Raw genomic sequence first — 16,566 nt, forward strand, 5'->3', positions numbered from 1 at the left:
ACCTGCAAAGGGGGAGGGGGTGGGTGGGGGGAGTTGAGATAGGAGAGAATGGGGGAGAGTTGATTACACTCACCTGTGATGGTATAAAACCTCCTGAAAGTATCAATATGTTATAGAGGCACTCATGCTGTAGTTTGTTGAACAGCCATGAAGATACTTTGACATCACACTTTTTAAAGAGTTTCTCTTCTTTACAGGTGAGTCTCTTTTTCAATGACCTATTTAAATCATTACATATTGATTCTTGTCTTAATAAACATCTTCTGAAATCTCTCTTCAGCATCACAGCATGGCTTCTGTGGGTGCATTGTTAATGCTTTTGCCCGTTGCGTGGACATGCTCTCCCCAAAAAGCAGGTAACCTCCTTATATTATAGAGCTCATTTGGTTATTATAATTCACATAACATCCAAAAATATGTCTGCAGATCGAAGATTTGTCAGGTTCATTGGAAGTTTATTGTAAAATGTAACCCTTTACAACCTTAATCTTTATATCTTTAGACCTTCCATTTGGATCAGGAAAAATAAATGTGTACTGGGAAAAAGAGTCAACGGAATGAAGTAAATTTCTATATACAGAGAAGAAGAAGAAGAAGAAGCAGCAGCAATAGAAAAACTAGACTGACAATATTAAGTTATTATTCCTTGTTTTAACTAAAGTGAGTTTCAGGCTGAATATAAAAGTGTTTAAGTGATGACGCTAAATAATTATTACCAAAGTGTCTCTCTATGATTGTGTCTTATTTCAGACTACGTTATGGTGTCATGTTTCCCCAACGCCATCATTGCCAACGTCCCAGAGTGTCCTTACGGTTGGGAGATAGAACAGCTGTCCCTTGGTGGAGTCTGTTACTCTGGAATACACAGCCCAGGCTACTACCGCTTCATCATCCCAGACCTGACTCCCAAAAACAACTCATACTGTGGCACGCACTCTGAGGTGAGACACTATCCAAGTAACAATATCTCTTGTACCTAAGTATGGTGATATTTGTTGTTTTTCTTGCCCAGTGGTTGTCTGCCGTAGGCCGTCATAATTTGACTTTTTAACCATGTTCAAGAAAAATCTTTTACGCCACCATTTATAGATCTTGATCAGTTTAAACTATACAGTATATTTTCACCAGGATGAAGATTTTTGGTCATTGGATGTCTGGATCTTAAGCTATTATATAAACAAGCTGAGCAAACAGCATCAGAAAACACTGATGTTTGAAATGAAACCATGAGAGGTTATAAAGACAACAACTCCCACTGGCCCACGCTTTATTTAAAAAGTCTCATTCCAACAATGTAATGATAAATTGTGTCTCTACGATGTGGATTCTTCACAGTACATACCCGGCAAAGACCCTAAGTACGTCTTCTATAACTCCATTGTGTCCAACGACACGTCGCTCACGATCAGAAACCAGCCGGTGAACTACACGTTTAGCTGCATGTACCGAGCAGCCTATCTGGTAAATAACGCAGTGTTCAGCCAAAGGTAAGAATTAATAAACGAAACCTCACAACCAAAGTCACCGTGCAGAAGATGAGTGCATTCTAACCCAATGACTTGCAGTGTTTTTACTAAACCCTCTGCTTTTTTCAGAGTGGCAACAGTTTATGTCAACAACGGGAGTTTAGGCACTTTTAGGTCACAGTTGTCCATGACTGTTTTCACGGTGAGTAGCCACTCACAGACTTAGTTTCTCCAGTGGCCGGTTATAGTCATTAGAGACATGCAAATAAAAGATTGCCAGGCATTGTCAGATAAAAAAATAAAATAAATATATAAAATATAAATATATATATTGTAGAATTCAAAGTTCCTGTATGCCAAAGATGCTCCCTATGTGATCCACACGTCTGAGATCGGCTCTGAAGTCTTCATTGGCATTGAGGCCAAAGGACTAAGTAACAGGTATATACACATTCTAACATTTTCCTGATGTTTAAAAATCTAGTTTGTGTTCCATACAGAGTGAATACTTTACGTTGTCATTTGCTTAACCCTTCAGATTCAAAGTTGTGATAAACAACTGCTGGGCCACGCCTACTCCATACTCAACAGACAAGAAGAGGTGGAGTCTCATCATCAATAGGTACCCTTGCACCTCACTTAGGACAGTTTGGGCTTTTACATTTTTTGACATCCCAATTTAATTTCTAATTTTGAAAATGTAACTCCCATGGCCATTAAAGCATAAAGTAGTGCAAACTTTTATAGCTGACTTTTAATTTAGAGCATGTTATTTTCTTTTTGCTTGTTACGTGTCTTCAAGCTCAAGGAAAAGCGCTATGAAAATAACATGTATTATTATTATTATTACTATTATTATTATTATTACTATTATTATTATTATTATTATTACTATTATTATTATTATTATTATTATTATTATTATTATTATTATTACTATTATTATTATTATTATTATTATTATTATTACTATTATTATATTATTATTATTATTATTATTATTATTATTATTATTATTACTACTATTATTACTATTATTATTATTATTATTATTATTATTATTATTATTACTATTATTATTATTATTATTATTATTATTATTATTACTACTATTATTACTATTATTATTATATTATTATTATTATTATTATTAATTGCCATATTACTGACTGTTACAAAAGTTTTATAAAGGAAATAAGTAAATGGATGGCAGTGGTCAGAAATCAAGGAGTTAAAAAGATTTAGCCCAGTGAGGGTTGAATATTATATTCATCCTTAAAATTGGTAACTTCTCAAAAGTGTGACACAAGGTTCAGGTCCCTTTCTGCCTTAGAAATACAACTTAAATACATTTGAATCATTTGTCCTAAGTCAGCCAATGGTTTTTGATGTAACAGCTCTGATGAGTTTTAATAAAACATTCTTCTGCGATGTTCTAAGTATAGTTGAATGTGTCTCTTCTCGATGTCACTATTGATTGGATGAGTTCTTCAGCAGGTTCAGCAGTACTGTAGGTACAATGTTGTTTATTTTCCAACAGCTGCTCCTCCGATAACACTGTGACTGTTTTTGAGAACGCCAAAGACAGCCGCTCCATGTTCAAGTTCAACTCTTTCCGCTTCCAACGGCTGGAGAAGGTTTCCACCGTCTGGCTGCACTGCGAGGTCCAGGTCTGTGATGGAGAGAGGCTCGTCTGCCAGCCAGTGAGTACAACACCTTTACATTATATGAAAACATTAAACTATTTTGCTTCTTTATCTATTCCCTGTTTATACATTTCAGCGTGAAACATTTCCTTTTAATTACATTTACATTGACATGCACTCATTTTGAAGACATACCAACTTGTTTTGCGGTGAATTTTAAGTAAGTAATTTCAGGTCTAAACGGTAGAAGCAGGTAGTCATAGTAAGGATTAGACAAAATTACAAAGAGTTAATACAGACTTGTGCCATGACTCATGACCCCACATATTCATCTTGGGACCCTTTGGATAAATACATGATTAATCATATCGTAGTGAATATTTGAATGCATAATGTATACTGTTATTTAAAATTGTATTCATTTTATTTATAAGTACTCTTAGGTTGATTTGACAATTTAAACTTCCTTTTCTCTGCTCGTCACTTTCCTGAAGGCCCCCTGCTCTTCCAGAAGTCTGTTAGCAGAGGCAGAACCGAGTGGGGGGGTCCTTACTGCGGAGTTCCACCTTAAAGGTACAGTACGCCATGTTGCTTATACGTATGCTGGGGTGTTTTGAACTTTTGAAAATATTACACACCTGTCATTTCGGAAAGTCAAACATCCAAGTGAAGTTAAAATAAGTACTTACAGATTTTGAGTGATGGAGGACGTATTTAAAGCAAAATGTAGCATTGTTGTTCGTACCATCGTTGATTTCGTACTGTATATTCTTTTATTTTGTATTATGATTATTTGTATCTCCTAACAGGTATTAATTCCTCCAATAACGGACACATGAAAGGTAAAAAAAAAAAGTGATGCAATGATAACTATGATTGAAAAGTATTTGAATTCTAATATTCAGAGAGATCTAGAAAGGAATTTCAAAATACTGATATTTAATTTATTCAGTTCCCTGTTCGATCATTGTGTATTCTCTTTGCTAACATGCTGTTTCAAAGCCTTCAATACAATAACAGAATTTACATTTGGTGGAAATAGGTGTTGAATTAATATGTTGACAATGAAGTCATTAAATGTTGAAACTTAGGGAGAAAAATCTGAGAGGATACGAGCTCTCGCTATGCTAGCTCCTGAATGTCTAATCTTGTTGAAAGTTGTTTCTCTTTCTTCGACATTTGATCCACTCTCTATGTTCTTTTCCTCTACAGACACTTCACTTTTCATCCTGCTGGCTGTCTTCATGAACACATGTTGTAATTTAGTAAATGGATCAAGAATGTGGTAAAGCTCATATTCATGTCACCTCACACTCAAATGAAAGGAAATTTTCACCTACTCTCAGATATTATTTGTATTTAGCCATGGATACTCTTTTAAAAGGTCACATAAATACTTCACTGCTTTCTCCAATAAAGATTAAATGAGATTTTGGAAAATAAATTATCCTTGTCCCTTTTGTTTTTAATCATGAGTAACCTTTTAAAATCTTTAATGAATTACAATGTTGGTAGGTCAGTTAACTGTTTCATCCCACAGGAAGTTTGAAGCAGTCCCTCAACAAGGCAGAAAACACATTCATATTTAATAATAATATTTATTAATTTCCAATAAATCTACCCAGAACATGTGTGAATGGAATTATTGAAACATAACCATTTTGATTTCATACATCACTGTTGAATCTGATTACTCTTTATGCACTCCTCAAACCATATTGGGATTAGAAGTGATAATGTTGTTGTATGTTTATTAGGTTTTTCCTCTTCTCTGTTGCTGCATAAACACTCACATTTCCCCACAGGGATTAATAAAGGTACATCTTATCTTATTACAGTCACAAAGAAAAAAATAATAAAGCATTTTAAATGCCATTGTTACAAAATCTCCAGTGTCCCAAGTTTTGATAAATGTTTTATAGTTCATTATGTTTTTGTTCTGTTTGAAGGCAATAAACGAGTTTATCATAAAACACAGAGAAAAGTATACATGTTTTTTGCAACATGATAAATATATCAAAATGATTTTATACTTATACTAATAAAGCTTTATGTATTCATTCATTGTTTGTCATATTTAGAAATCATATAAATATATATATTTATATATATATTATATAAATGTATATATAAAATTGTTTCAATTCATGTCAAAATATGTACTACAGTTAAACACGCAGGATCTTTTTTACTCTAGCATTGAATGAAATTAGCCTGTGTAAAAGTTATCTGTATTTAAATCACAAAGTATAAATATTAAAAGTATTTTCAGTTTGTAGATAATCCTTTATCTAAAGATGTTGTTGATCTCTACATGTCCACTGTAGTCATCATAGCTTTTGCCAGGGTTTTATGGGCCCGTTTCTCAGTAACTCTGAGCATTCCTTGTTTCTGGAACACAACAAGGTACATAACATAATACTGGTGAAAATAAAGCACAGATTTTCATAAAACATAACATTCACATTCAATGGGTATATCATAAAAAGGATCATGACCATAATGGGCAGTAACTATACCTCTGTTTGTTGTTTCAGATTGTCAGCGTGCGGAGAGCTGTGAGCAATAACAGGAGGATTAAACCCCTGCTTGCTCAGCAGCCAGTAAGTCTTGTGAGATCCTTTACCCTGTCATGGAAAAAACTACAATGGTTAATAACATAGGATTTACATGCTATTGGAGAGATATTAAGACTGTGTAGTCACCTTCATTTCTACTTCCCCTCTTTCCTCCAGCTCAAACGATCCAGCCTGGAACAGAATGTCAGCAGTGCACTGAGATATGTGAATCTTCAGGGCTGTAAAACATACAGGAGAGAGTGGCACACATCTTAAAGTACACTTTCAGATTGAAAATGTAGACATTTTAAAAGTGAATTTCAAGTCAAATGTCTGTAACTAACAAGACTATGCTAATTTGTTAGTCCGGTTAATGTTTACAAGGCTTAGCAGGCCTGTTAGCATGCTACTATGAGCTGGTACATTTTGCATATACAGTATACAGTGATAAACCAACCAATTGTTTTATTGCTGCTATAAGAAAAGTCAAAGGATCACCAGACTCATAGTTCATCTTTTTGGGACACAACATTTTCAGGGCAATCCATCAAATAGTTGTCAACATATTTCACTCAAAACCTAAGAGAATTCCCTACATTAATAACAATCAACTTTGTATATTAGCATCTGCGAAGGTGAGACTTCAGTTCACTCACACAAGCTGTTACTTTCCATGCGAGACGCAGTGTTCACTGTGTCGCCAAAGAGACAGTAGCGTGGCATTGTGGTGCCTACCACTCCAGCAACCACTGGACCTACAAAAACCCACAACAAAGTGCTTGTATTCATGGGCTCAAGATTATCCGATGTCATTTATTTTTACAAACAGCTACCAAGTGTGTAGGACGAAAAAGACTTAAAAAGAACCATAAATCCTGCAAACGTTGCTTGTAAAAACAACCTGTCTCTTACCAGAATGTATCCCAATGCGAATTGCAAGACTCTCATTAGGCATATGGTGGATTTTGAAGACTTTGATGGCTTTCAGAAAATGCAGAGCCATTGTAGATATCTCCAAAGCGTGCTGATGGCCATTGCTGATTGGTAGGCCACTGGCTACCATGTATGCATCACCAATTGTTTCCACCTAGCAAAGATAATAGTTTGAGAGGCATTTTTAAGTAACAACAGAGAGCTGTTCCCTGCCAAAGAACCTATTTGCAATTTAATGAAAAAAATGAACATGTCATAGAAATAGTAATTGGGAAACATTGTTGATTGCCTTCTTTCCGAGAGTTAGAGGATCAAAATCAAAATCAATTGTTTTAATTTTTATTAAATGTAGTTACGTTGGGATAGATATATACAAATACATTAAACTACAGAAAAGATGGTTTGTAATTTTGCTAGCTTACTCTGCTGCATTTCCCTGGCATGCCTTCATTTTAATGTTGATTCCAATTTTTACAAACATTTGATATATAAATAGGATAGGTGACGTCACAGAGACTAAACCATTATTTGTACAGTCTTTATTTTAACCAGGCTAGCTGTGTCCATCGTTTTCCTGTCTTTGTGCTAAGCTAGGCTAACCAGCTGGTGGCTATGCCTTCATTTTTGCAACACAAAAATAGATTAAGTTAATTTCCAAAAACTAAGAATATAACTTAAAAACTATTTTAGATTGAAGCGTATAACTATAGCATACAATTTAGACAGCAGGTCACAGAGCTAACATATTTAATGAGTGTTCTTCCTCACTCAATGCATACCGTTGAATGAGAAACTAAATGTGTTTTGCATGATTTACTTTATAGACATCGTACAGCTTGATGACATCATCAAAGAGGCTGTAGAGGTCATTGAGGAACGTCACCACCTCCATCGCAGAGCTGACGGAGCACATTGAAGTGAAGCCCACGATGTCGGAGAAGAAGATAGTAACCATGCTGTAGCTCTGTGGCTCCACCGACTTCCCCGCCATCAGCTGATCTGCGATGTACCTGCCACCAAAGAAGCACCAGCACTGAGAAGGTGAAGGATGGATGTCCATTTACACGGTGCAACTGTTTTCATGTGATTCAAATGGGTTTATCATTTTGATTTGTTACCTTGGTAACATGCTGGAGAGAAGCTTATCTGAACGGGCCTTCTCTGCCGTGAGCTGATCGGTCCTCTCCTCCACCACTTCCTCCAAATGATTTGCATATTTCTCCAACTTTTCCACCATATTATCCAGTATATTTGCATTACTACAGTACAGAAAATCATTATACTCCTTTACGGAACTTTCAGTTTGAGTTTGTTCATTTGACATTCAATAGGGTGTCTCGTCTTTTTTCAATTTTCATTCTCATTTTAAAAAATCGTAACATTAGCAGATGGGCATTTTGAACCATGTCTGCTATTGACTCCTTAAAGAGACAGTTTATCTAAAAATAAACTTACATGCAGCGCTATTTATTTACTATACAAGATTTGTTGCCTTTGAGTTGCAGTGTTGGTAATGTCGGCCACAGAGGTATTTGTGTGATAACCATTGCAGATATCTCCAACACTTTGCTACTAACGCCAAAACAAAAATAAATGAAATAATTACAGGTAAAAAAAGATATGCACTACCTTCAGTTAAAATATGCCCAATGTATTCAGTTACTATAGTTATTTTGAAGCAGATAACCAAGTATATCCAAGGTCAACATATTACATACGGCAGACAGTGAGAACATTTGATTTTCTCACTGCCTTTTGGAAAGTATAAGCCGTAAGACTAAAAAAGGTCTATGGCCTGACCTTTCTGGGGTTATGTTCCTCAGCTCTCTCCGTATAGATGAAAACTGCGGTCGGCGGTCAGGGTTTTCATTCCAGCAGGCCTTCAGCACTACGTTTATTTTCTCCTCACACAGCACATCACAGAGTACTGGGCGGAGTGGTTCCCCTTGGAAAGGTGTTCGCAACTGCATAATGATCTCTGAAGAAAAGATGTAGCAATAAATGGGAATCATCGTAGTGTTGGAATTTGAGTTGAAAATGAATTAATATGCGTTTATCCTGCTAACCTTTGGGCTCCAGGTTGATGTCTTGATAAGGGCCAGACTTAGCATTGTACATGAGCTCCCACATGATGATGGCAAAGCTGTAGACGTCAGCTTTGGGCATCCCATTGACCTGGAGACCAAAATGTCTCAGAAGCTCGGGGGCTGTCCAGTAAATCTCTACAAAATAAAAAAATCACCTCACATGTGTTACCTCCATTTTATGATGTGGCAAATGCCGTTAAAAACTTTAAAAATGATTACTAGGCATTCGAGTGCACCCACTGACCTTCATGATCAGGGTTTTCCAGTGGGACACCCTTCTTTTGGCTCCCGTATTTAAACTCCCACAGGCCAAAGCCAGAGAGTTTGATCTGGAGGCGACTGTCCACCAGACATGTGCTGGGCTTCAGGTTCCCATGGAATTTCAGATTACTTTTGTGAATGAACTCCATGCCCTAAAACCCAGATGAAAAGATTAAAATGATGACTTTTCGAACAAATAAAAAAAACCTGCACTGTAACTACAGCTAGTGTTTACATTTTTGAATAAATTCACTCACATTTACAATGTCGTAAGCAAAAGACAGCTTGAACATCGTATCCAGGTCAACATCTGACTTCATAAGATCCTGCAGAAAAGAGGGAAGTCAAATATATTATACACAATAACAATCACAGGGTCACTAAAGACACACATGAAATATTGAGTTATTCAGTACCAACGGCTTGTTGTTGCCCACTTTAATCTGGTCTAGAACGACGCACATTTGATTACATAGTACACTTTATGTAAATTAAAAGCAAGCTTGAGTAGATGATAAAGGTTTGAAATCAGTTTAGCGTTGGTAAATAACCAAAAGTATTAAACAAAATAAAACAACCGTTTGTTATTCTTCTACCCTTTGTGTTAATCCAGGTGGTTCTATATTGGCTATTAACTAAGAGAAATGGGATAGCTTTAAAGTTGCACTTCTGCTGAGATGCATCAAAGTACGTAGTAGAAGTGTGCACACTGACCTTCAGACTGCCTTTCCTGCAGTACTGGATGACCAAACAGACATTTGGTGACACGATGCAAACACCAAAGAACTGAACCAGGTTCTCATGTTTCATCTCTTTCATCTGTCTTAAAGAGTTTCACAAGGGTCAGGCACAGTATGGAATTACATAAAGGCTAACATGTCTTAAAGAAAAAGCATTTCAGCATTAAAGGTTAAAAAATGTTCTTTAGAGTATCAAGATAGATATGTTTCTTTTTCGCAGTAACATTAGTTATTACTTGTTACAGTCGGATTTACTCTATCTGTATTAGGGTCATTGTAGGTTAAGCAAATATGACGGAGCTGGTGGAAAGGGCAATATTCAGAGTAAAAACATGAATGTTTCAAATGTAAAAGAAAAACGTGGATATTCAACTCAAATGTTTCCTTTTTAAATATGTGACTTTAATTGCATTCAATTAAAAAGATTACATAAATATATAATATAATAATTCTATATTTTCAGAAAATGTCTTTTAAACTTTATTATTGTAAATGTACTATTTTTAGTCATTGTTTTTTAAACCTAGAATTGCCCTTGTTTTAGGATTTGATCTAACATTTAAAAAAGATGCATCAAAAAAATTAAAAGTATGTTTGATCCAGGACAACATGAGTGACTTTACCATGTTGAACTCTGCGATTATTGAAGGTTTCTGGAAATGCGAGCTAATGTGGTTCTTGATGTACTTGATGGCCACTTGATTTCCCTGAATAGAATAACATTACATACTTTAGGGATATCACATATGTTAAGCAAAAGGTCACAGTACAGTAGGCTCATTTCAAACTCTGGTACCTGGTAGAGACCTATGGTGGTGTAGACGTGTTCTCTCGCTGGCTTGTCCCTCATGCTGTTGTTGGACAAGTTAGAGTGAGAGCTGTTGCTGCCTCTCTGACTGGCCGTGGTGCTCAGAGATAAACCCTGAAATCCCTGGAGGACACACACAGAACAAGCCTGTGAACAAAAGTAAGATGTAGACATACACTGATGCATGCTTTTTCTCTATCTGTTTCAGTGCTCATACAGCGCTCTCTCTGATGATGGTGATGTCACTGTAGTTGATCAGCCACCAGCGGGAGCCGTCGAGCCTCGTCTGCAGACGAAACTTCTGCAGAACCAGGACTCCGATGAACAAAACTGACAGAACACCAATGAGGGGGAAGCTCACGAGAAGAGCCAGCAGGGCGATGTCTGCATCCCATCAACAAGGGACATTAGGATGCTGGTTAGTATGGTTTGTTTTACGAGTGTTCTTAAGGAAATATAACAACTGAGATAATTGCTGAATTTACTAAATGCATATTCTGCAATTACCATTAATGAGCCATTCACAGAGCTCATTGTTGAAACCACATTTTGGTTTATCAGGGGGAGGTCTTTCTCCTGGCCAGACCACAGAAGCAAACATAGACGTTGGCCTGAAATGACAATTTTTTGCGGTGATTTCCCCTCATTGTAATCATAAAACAAATTTAAAACAATTTGATTTATTTAGTTTTCAACATATTTTACCGGACATCTTTGGTCTGGCTGTCAAAATTGAGGATCGGGACAAACTTGGTTTCGTCTCCCACAACCTGCAGGTCATAAATGGAATAGTCCAGATTTCTCTCCCCCTCTTCGTCAAAATGGACTAGCCCAGAGGCACCTGTAATGATAACCAGGGGTGAAAAGAATATATAAGAACATATTTACTTTACATTTTTTTTACTTTATACTTTTATACATTTCAGAGGCACGTTTTTTTCTTTTTACTACACAAAACATGATTGTTTTTTGTATTTGAAATTAGACATGTACATTCAAACAATTGTCAATGTACCTGATTAAATGTTGGTTTTTTATTAATAAATGATACAATATTTTCCAGCTGTAGTCACTGGTTGCTTCACAGATTTTATAAATCATAAATAAACTGATTTACTACATACAGATTTGGCCACCCCGCAAAAAAATCTTCACTGGTTTGCATATCGATACTTCTCACAAAAGAACAGATTTATAATAGCAAGTACAAACCATTAAATCGAATGTTGTTTTTGTTTTTTAATCTCCGCAGCAGCTCCTGTCCGTCTCGAGGGTCTTTTTCATCTTTGAGCACTTCCTTCAGCCCCATGGCGTACAGAAGCACTGCGTCGTGCAGGTAGGCAGCGTACGGGCTAACCTACAATACCAGAAAATTAAACAATCTGTATCTGTGATTTTACTTTTTATCAGAAGAAATGGAATAAGTGTTGTAACGGCTCAGGAAAACACGGATACATACCTCTCTTTCAGAGGACAGGTGGCTCTGAAAGGGTTGTTCTTTAAGTCTTTGAAAAACTTGCTCATAGAAGTCATAATAATCGTATCCATCGTAGGATTTCTGGCCAATAATGAAGGTCATCTCAAAAGCTCTCATAGCAGCTTGGTCCATCCTGTTGTTCAGGGCATATTTCCACAAGTTATCCTGCTCAGAAAGAGATTGATACAGCACAGATGGAAGAAAAGATAACTTAGTGTTGACAGCAATTCATAATTATTCTTTCCGTTTCCAAAGCTTGCAGTCCAATTAATGGTGCGGGAGTCTTTTACCTCAGCTGATTATGTGCGAACTTTAGATTTCTACTCACCACACTTCCACTGACCTCAAAATGTTGCACCAGGAAGAAGACATAGTCACCATTCATCAGACCCTGTCGCTCAGCCTCCAGCAACAGGGCCATGGAGTCCTTGGAGTTTGTCAGCACCACAATCACTGCATGGCAAAGGACACATTTACTAGCCAAAAATATGGTAATGTGTGTTTTAATGAGCCTCAACCTATTTCCTTCTTACCTCTGGCCAATGTTGAGATTAACCTAACATTTTGGTAAATCAGCTTCTGATCGCTGGTGTCAAACTTGAGTGCAGCAGCTAGTTGGAATTTGGCTCTTAGGGGATCCTCGATAGTTTTCCACAGAGCATCAACTTTGTCCCAAGTGTTAGATTCTAAGCCCCCTCCGATCATCGCAACGTGGCTCCACCCGAAGAACTCCAGGGTCTTTACCAGGACCTCCGAGCTCCTTTTAAGAGGTGGCACGACATTGATCTGGGAATCATAGATGTCCCTGTTGTCCATTTTGGAGGATTGACCCACAAATCCGAACATGGGGATGTTCCATGCGGATGCGATAAGACCGGTGACCTGGAAATAATGTATTAAAAAGATAAAGGAATCCACAAAAGATCTTTAAAAGTGTTATTCCATGAATCTACCTTGTTCCTCCTTAAAAATGTTTTCAATTGAATGATCCAATGTCTGCATTAGCTAGGTTTAATAAAAATACACCTTACAATACTGCAACTCAAGCTCTGCAACAGCTATTTAATGTACATGGTGCTGAGTTGTTTAAAACAAATATCATTATAGTTTTGTTAGGGTATTTTGTTCCAGTGTTCCTGGTATAACAATTGTAAAGAGACACCATGCTGCTAAAGAGTATAAATCATGCAACATTTGGAAGAAAACAAAGGACATACTGTACCAGATTCAGTACGTCATATCAGTTTTTCTTCTCTTTTCTCCAACCTTTTACATGATTTACAATCTACAGCAGCATCGTTTGAAAACATATGCCTTCCACTGAGCCAGGTGTAACACATCTGCAAACCTTCCCCATGAAGAGAAGCGGATCAGATTCCCGTTTTACACAGTGGATGCAGAAGTATGTCGATATTTACTTACGGATGATTAGCAATATCACCATGTAAACATACACAGCTAAGGAAAGATTAGAGACTTGCAGTGTTTAAAACCAGCCTCATGTTTTGACTATAGTCAGCCCCAAACTGTCACCATTAATAATGACCTTTTGTTTATTATATTTCTCATACTGATTCTATTTATTATCTGGCATTGATAGACTTCTATGTATTGTTTAATGTATTGTATTAGTTCTAATTTGCTTGTTTTTTGTGTTACCTGCCAAGGGACCTAAATTGCACATAAGCTTCTTTCTAACTCTGATGCAATTACATTTAAATATGTGCTGTCCCTTTTAATAAAGAAAAAGAAAAATACAATTAAAAAAGAAATACAATTCCTGTATTCACCATAGGTTTCAAAGCTAAAGTATAAACTCATTAGGAATAAAAACTATTTAAAGTTATAAAACATGTTTTTATCTTTAAAAATGTAATTCACTGTTTTACTTTCCATTCAAAAATGTATATAAAAACATCAAATGCATGAATTATCAATTTCTACATCACATGGATCCTACCTCAGCTTCTTCGGGACATGCTGGACCAAACAGCGCGGACACATTTTCCCTCCACACCTGATGAATGAATCCTCCCAGGGAAGCTTTAGGATTACAGTCTGTATCCGTGAAGACAAAATCCAGACTGTAGTTCCCCAAGAAGGAGGGGTTGGTGTTCACCTTCTCCACGGCCATCTGTAGGGCGGAGCCCAGCCGCAGGGCGCTGAAGGGGAACGAGATGTTCCAGGGAGCCTGGAATCCGATGATCAGTCTGTTAGACCCGCTGGTGTCGTTATTGGTGACCGTGCCAGCTGTCAGTGTGAGATGCAGCACCAATATGAGCCTCATGCCAGGAGGATACACCACCCTCATCATCACTTCCATCCTATTAGATGCTCCATTTCATGGGTTTAAATAGACAACGTCCAACTTGATGATAGGGAGGAGGAAATGTAAATATGTGGAAGAGGGTGGGAGGTCCAAAAGGGCATTGAGTTCATAATTTTTTCAATCACGGTCAAAGGCTTGAATTTGATGTCTTACTTAAAGTAGATTTATTTTATCTCATTAACTGTAAATATTTTTAGTGTCTCTTTGATTACTTAGTCTCAAATCAAAAATAACATGTGACGGTTATTTGATACCATAAATATTGTTTTTGTTTTTGTGTAAGAATTACATTTACTCAAGTGCTGGATTTTTTGATTATTTCCATTTTCTGCTACTTTCTACTTCTACTCCACTTCATCTCAAAGACAATTATCATACTTTTTAACTCCATTATATTTCTCAAGATCTTATATTATTTCATACACCTAGATTAATAACAGAGAATATAACGAGAAGCCACTCTATTTAAGTACCAAACAGTATATAAACCAATTAAAATAAGGTCCACCTCAACATAAAGTGATACATATTCATACTTTATCCTTTACTTATGGTACTTTAAGTTTATATTGATGCTTACAATTCGTAGTTGTACTTAAGTGAAGTTTTGAATAAAACATGGGACTTCTTTTATAGATAAATGCAGAAAACTTTAAGACTAAACACAAGTAGTTCTAGAGTTGTTTTCATGACTCGTGTTTTAAGGTCATTTGAGATATTCCTGTTTTTATGATTGCTAAATATTTGATCTGATATGTGCTTTACATGTAATACCCTTGTAGCAAAAAGAAGAACAACCAGAAGTTACCTTGTATTTCCAGTTGTTCTGCACTGTGGTACTGCTACTTTCACCTTAAGTAAACTATCTAATAGTTATTCCACTGCTAAAGAAATCACCTGTTGAATGTATTAACCATAAATCAGTAAATTCCAAAGCAACTACAACCAGTCTGCCTTTAGGTATCCCTCATGAATCCAGTTTGAAATTTCCTCATATCCTCTTTCTAACTCTCACAGGGACACATGCATGAGAAAACACACACACACACACACACACACACACACACACACACACACACACACACACACACACACACACACACACACACATGAGGAGGGTGAACAATCGGATTTATTTAAAGAATGTTGGCTAATTTAATTACGACAAATAAAAAATACAATCCAAAGTGAAATCTTTGCTGATGACCCCCTGGGATTTGTCTCTGCAGAAACCTGATGAGGCAGGTTGAGCCTTGCTTGTTGGCACAGAGAAGTTCACACACACTTGAGTGCAGTTTCAGGTGCTAATGACCACAGGTGGGCAGCTTGTTGGTGTTTCTGGCTTCAGCTGCTTTTCTTCCCCAGGAGACCTCACCACCTCTGCTAATCCCACCAGGTAACCTCGGAGCTTCTCCTAATGAACCTTTACCTTCAACTCACATGTCCTGCCCAGTCAAATCCTTCAGGAGACAGAATTATAATTCATACTTCACATTCAGGTAACATCTGTTTAGATGATTGGACCACCAAATAATTGCTTTATCTGACTTTGTGAAAGATTACATTAATGAAAAGTTAGATTAAAAGGCAGAAAAATGAACAAATGTGGAACAAAAACAGACCATACTAACTTTGATTTTATATTGCTGCAGCGATTTCCATCTTTATGATCCCCTTTTATTATTTTAGCATTCATTATTTGTGACGTGGCCACGATCACTGCTCCAGAAAGAATTGCATGGTCACACTTTTTTAATCAGTGTGATCAAACGGGAGGTGCAATTCCAGCTTATCTTTCTTTGGGGGCATCAAGTGACACCGACACTACCTTCTAAATGTGCTGATAACACGTTTCTCACCTGGAAAAAAAACCTTTATCACAGGAAAATATGCTAAAAAAAGTCTACTTGACATTTATTGTCATTCAAATCAAATTCATTTCAGTGTCCAAGAAAGCGAACATTTCTAAAATGTTTCAAAATGGTTTTAATTGGAGAAGAGTCTGAGTTTACGTCAGCTTACCAATCAGAGCAGACTGGGCTCTGGTTTCAGACAGAGGGTGAAAAGAGGTGCTGCAGTACAGGCAGTATGAGAGAAAGTAAAGACTTTTCTGAACATTAAAGCATGGAGACATGTCAGACTAGAGGCTTAAAATACAAATATGAACCTGAAAAGGAGCTTAATAGGGCCCCTTTCTTATTCATATGGCTTGCACTGACAGAATCGCGGCACTGTATGACCACAGGTCGACCTTTAACTTA

The 16,566-nt window shown here is 36.7% G+C and overlaps 2 protein-coding genes across 2 annotated transcripts; one reads left to right on the forward strand and one right to left on the reverse strand.

Moving 5' to 3' along the window:
* The first annotated feature begins 196 nt into the window (after window positions 1-196).
* On the forward strand, window positions 197-4,897 carry tectb (tectorin beta). The gene is made up of 10 exons (XM_063893016.1): window positions 197-356; window positions 751-941; window positions 1,336-1,487; window positions 1,596-1,668; window positions 1,804-1,907; window positions 2,005-2,088; window positions 3,007-3,169; window positions 3,607-3,685; window positions 3,922-3,954; window positions 4,325-4,897. Exons 1-10 carry the CDS (start codon window positions 290-292, stop codon window positions 4,399-4,401), a joined length of 1,023 nt encoding a protein of 340 aa, XP_063749086.1. The 5' UTR covers window positions 197-289; the 3' UTR covers window positions 4,402-4,897.
* A 390-nt stretch (window positions 4,898-5,287) lies between these two features.
* gucy2g (guanylate cyclase 2g) lies at window positions 5,288-14,263 on the reverse strand. Its single transcript, XM_063893012.1, has 22 exons — window positions 13,937-14,263; window positions 12,510-12,858; window positions 12,320-12,429; window positions 11,959-12,141; window positions 11,712-11,856; window positions 11,205-11,340; window positions 11,007-11,110; window positions 10,717-10,883; window positions 10,488-10,622; window positions 10,315-10,398; window positions 9,666-9,770; window positions 9,209-9,277; window positions 8,935-9,103; window positions 8,670-8,825; window positions 8,404-8,581; window positions 7,722-7,862; window positions 7,421-7,613; window positions 6,583-6,757; window positions 6,327-6,425; window positions 5,818-5,909; window positions 5,632-5,739; window positions 5,288-5,503 (listed from the first exon to the last, which is right to left on the reverse strand). The coding sequence occupies exons 1-22, from the start codon at window positions 14,261-14,263 to the stop codon at window positions 5,423-5,425; spliced, it is 3,306 nt and encodes a 1,101-aa protein (XP_063749082.1). The 3' UTR covers window positions 5,288-5,422.
* Between the last annotated feature and the right edge of the window lie 2,303 nt (window positions 14,264-16,566).

Source organism: Eleginops maclovinus, chromosome 10, assembly GCF_036324505.1.
Source record: "Eleginops maclovinus isolate JMC-PN-2008 ecotype Puerto Natales chromosome 10, JC_Emac_rtc_rv5, whole genome shotgun sequence".
Taxonomy (NCBI): Eukaryota; Metazoa; Chordata; class Actinopteri; order Perciformes; family Eleginopidae; genus Eleginops; species Eleginops maclovinus.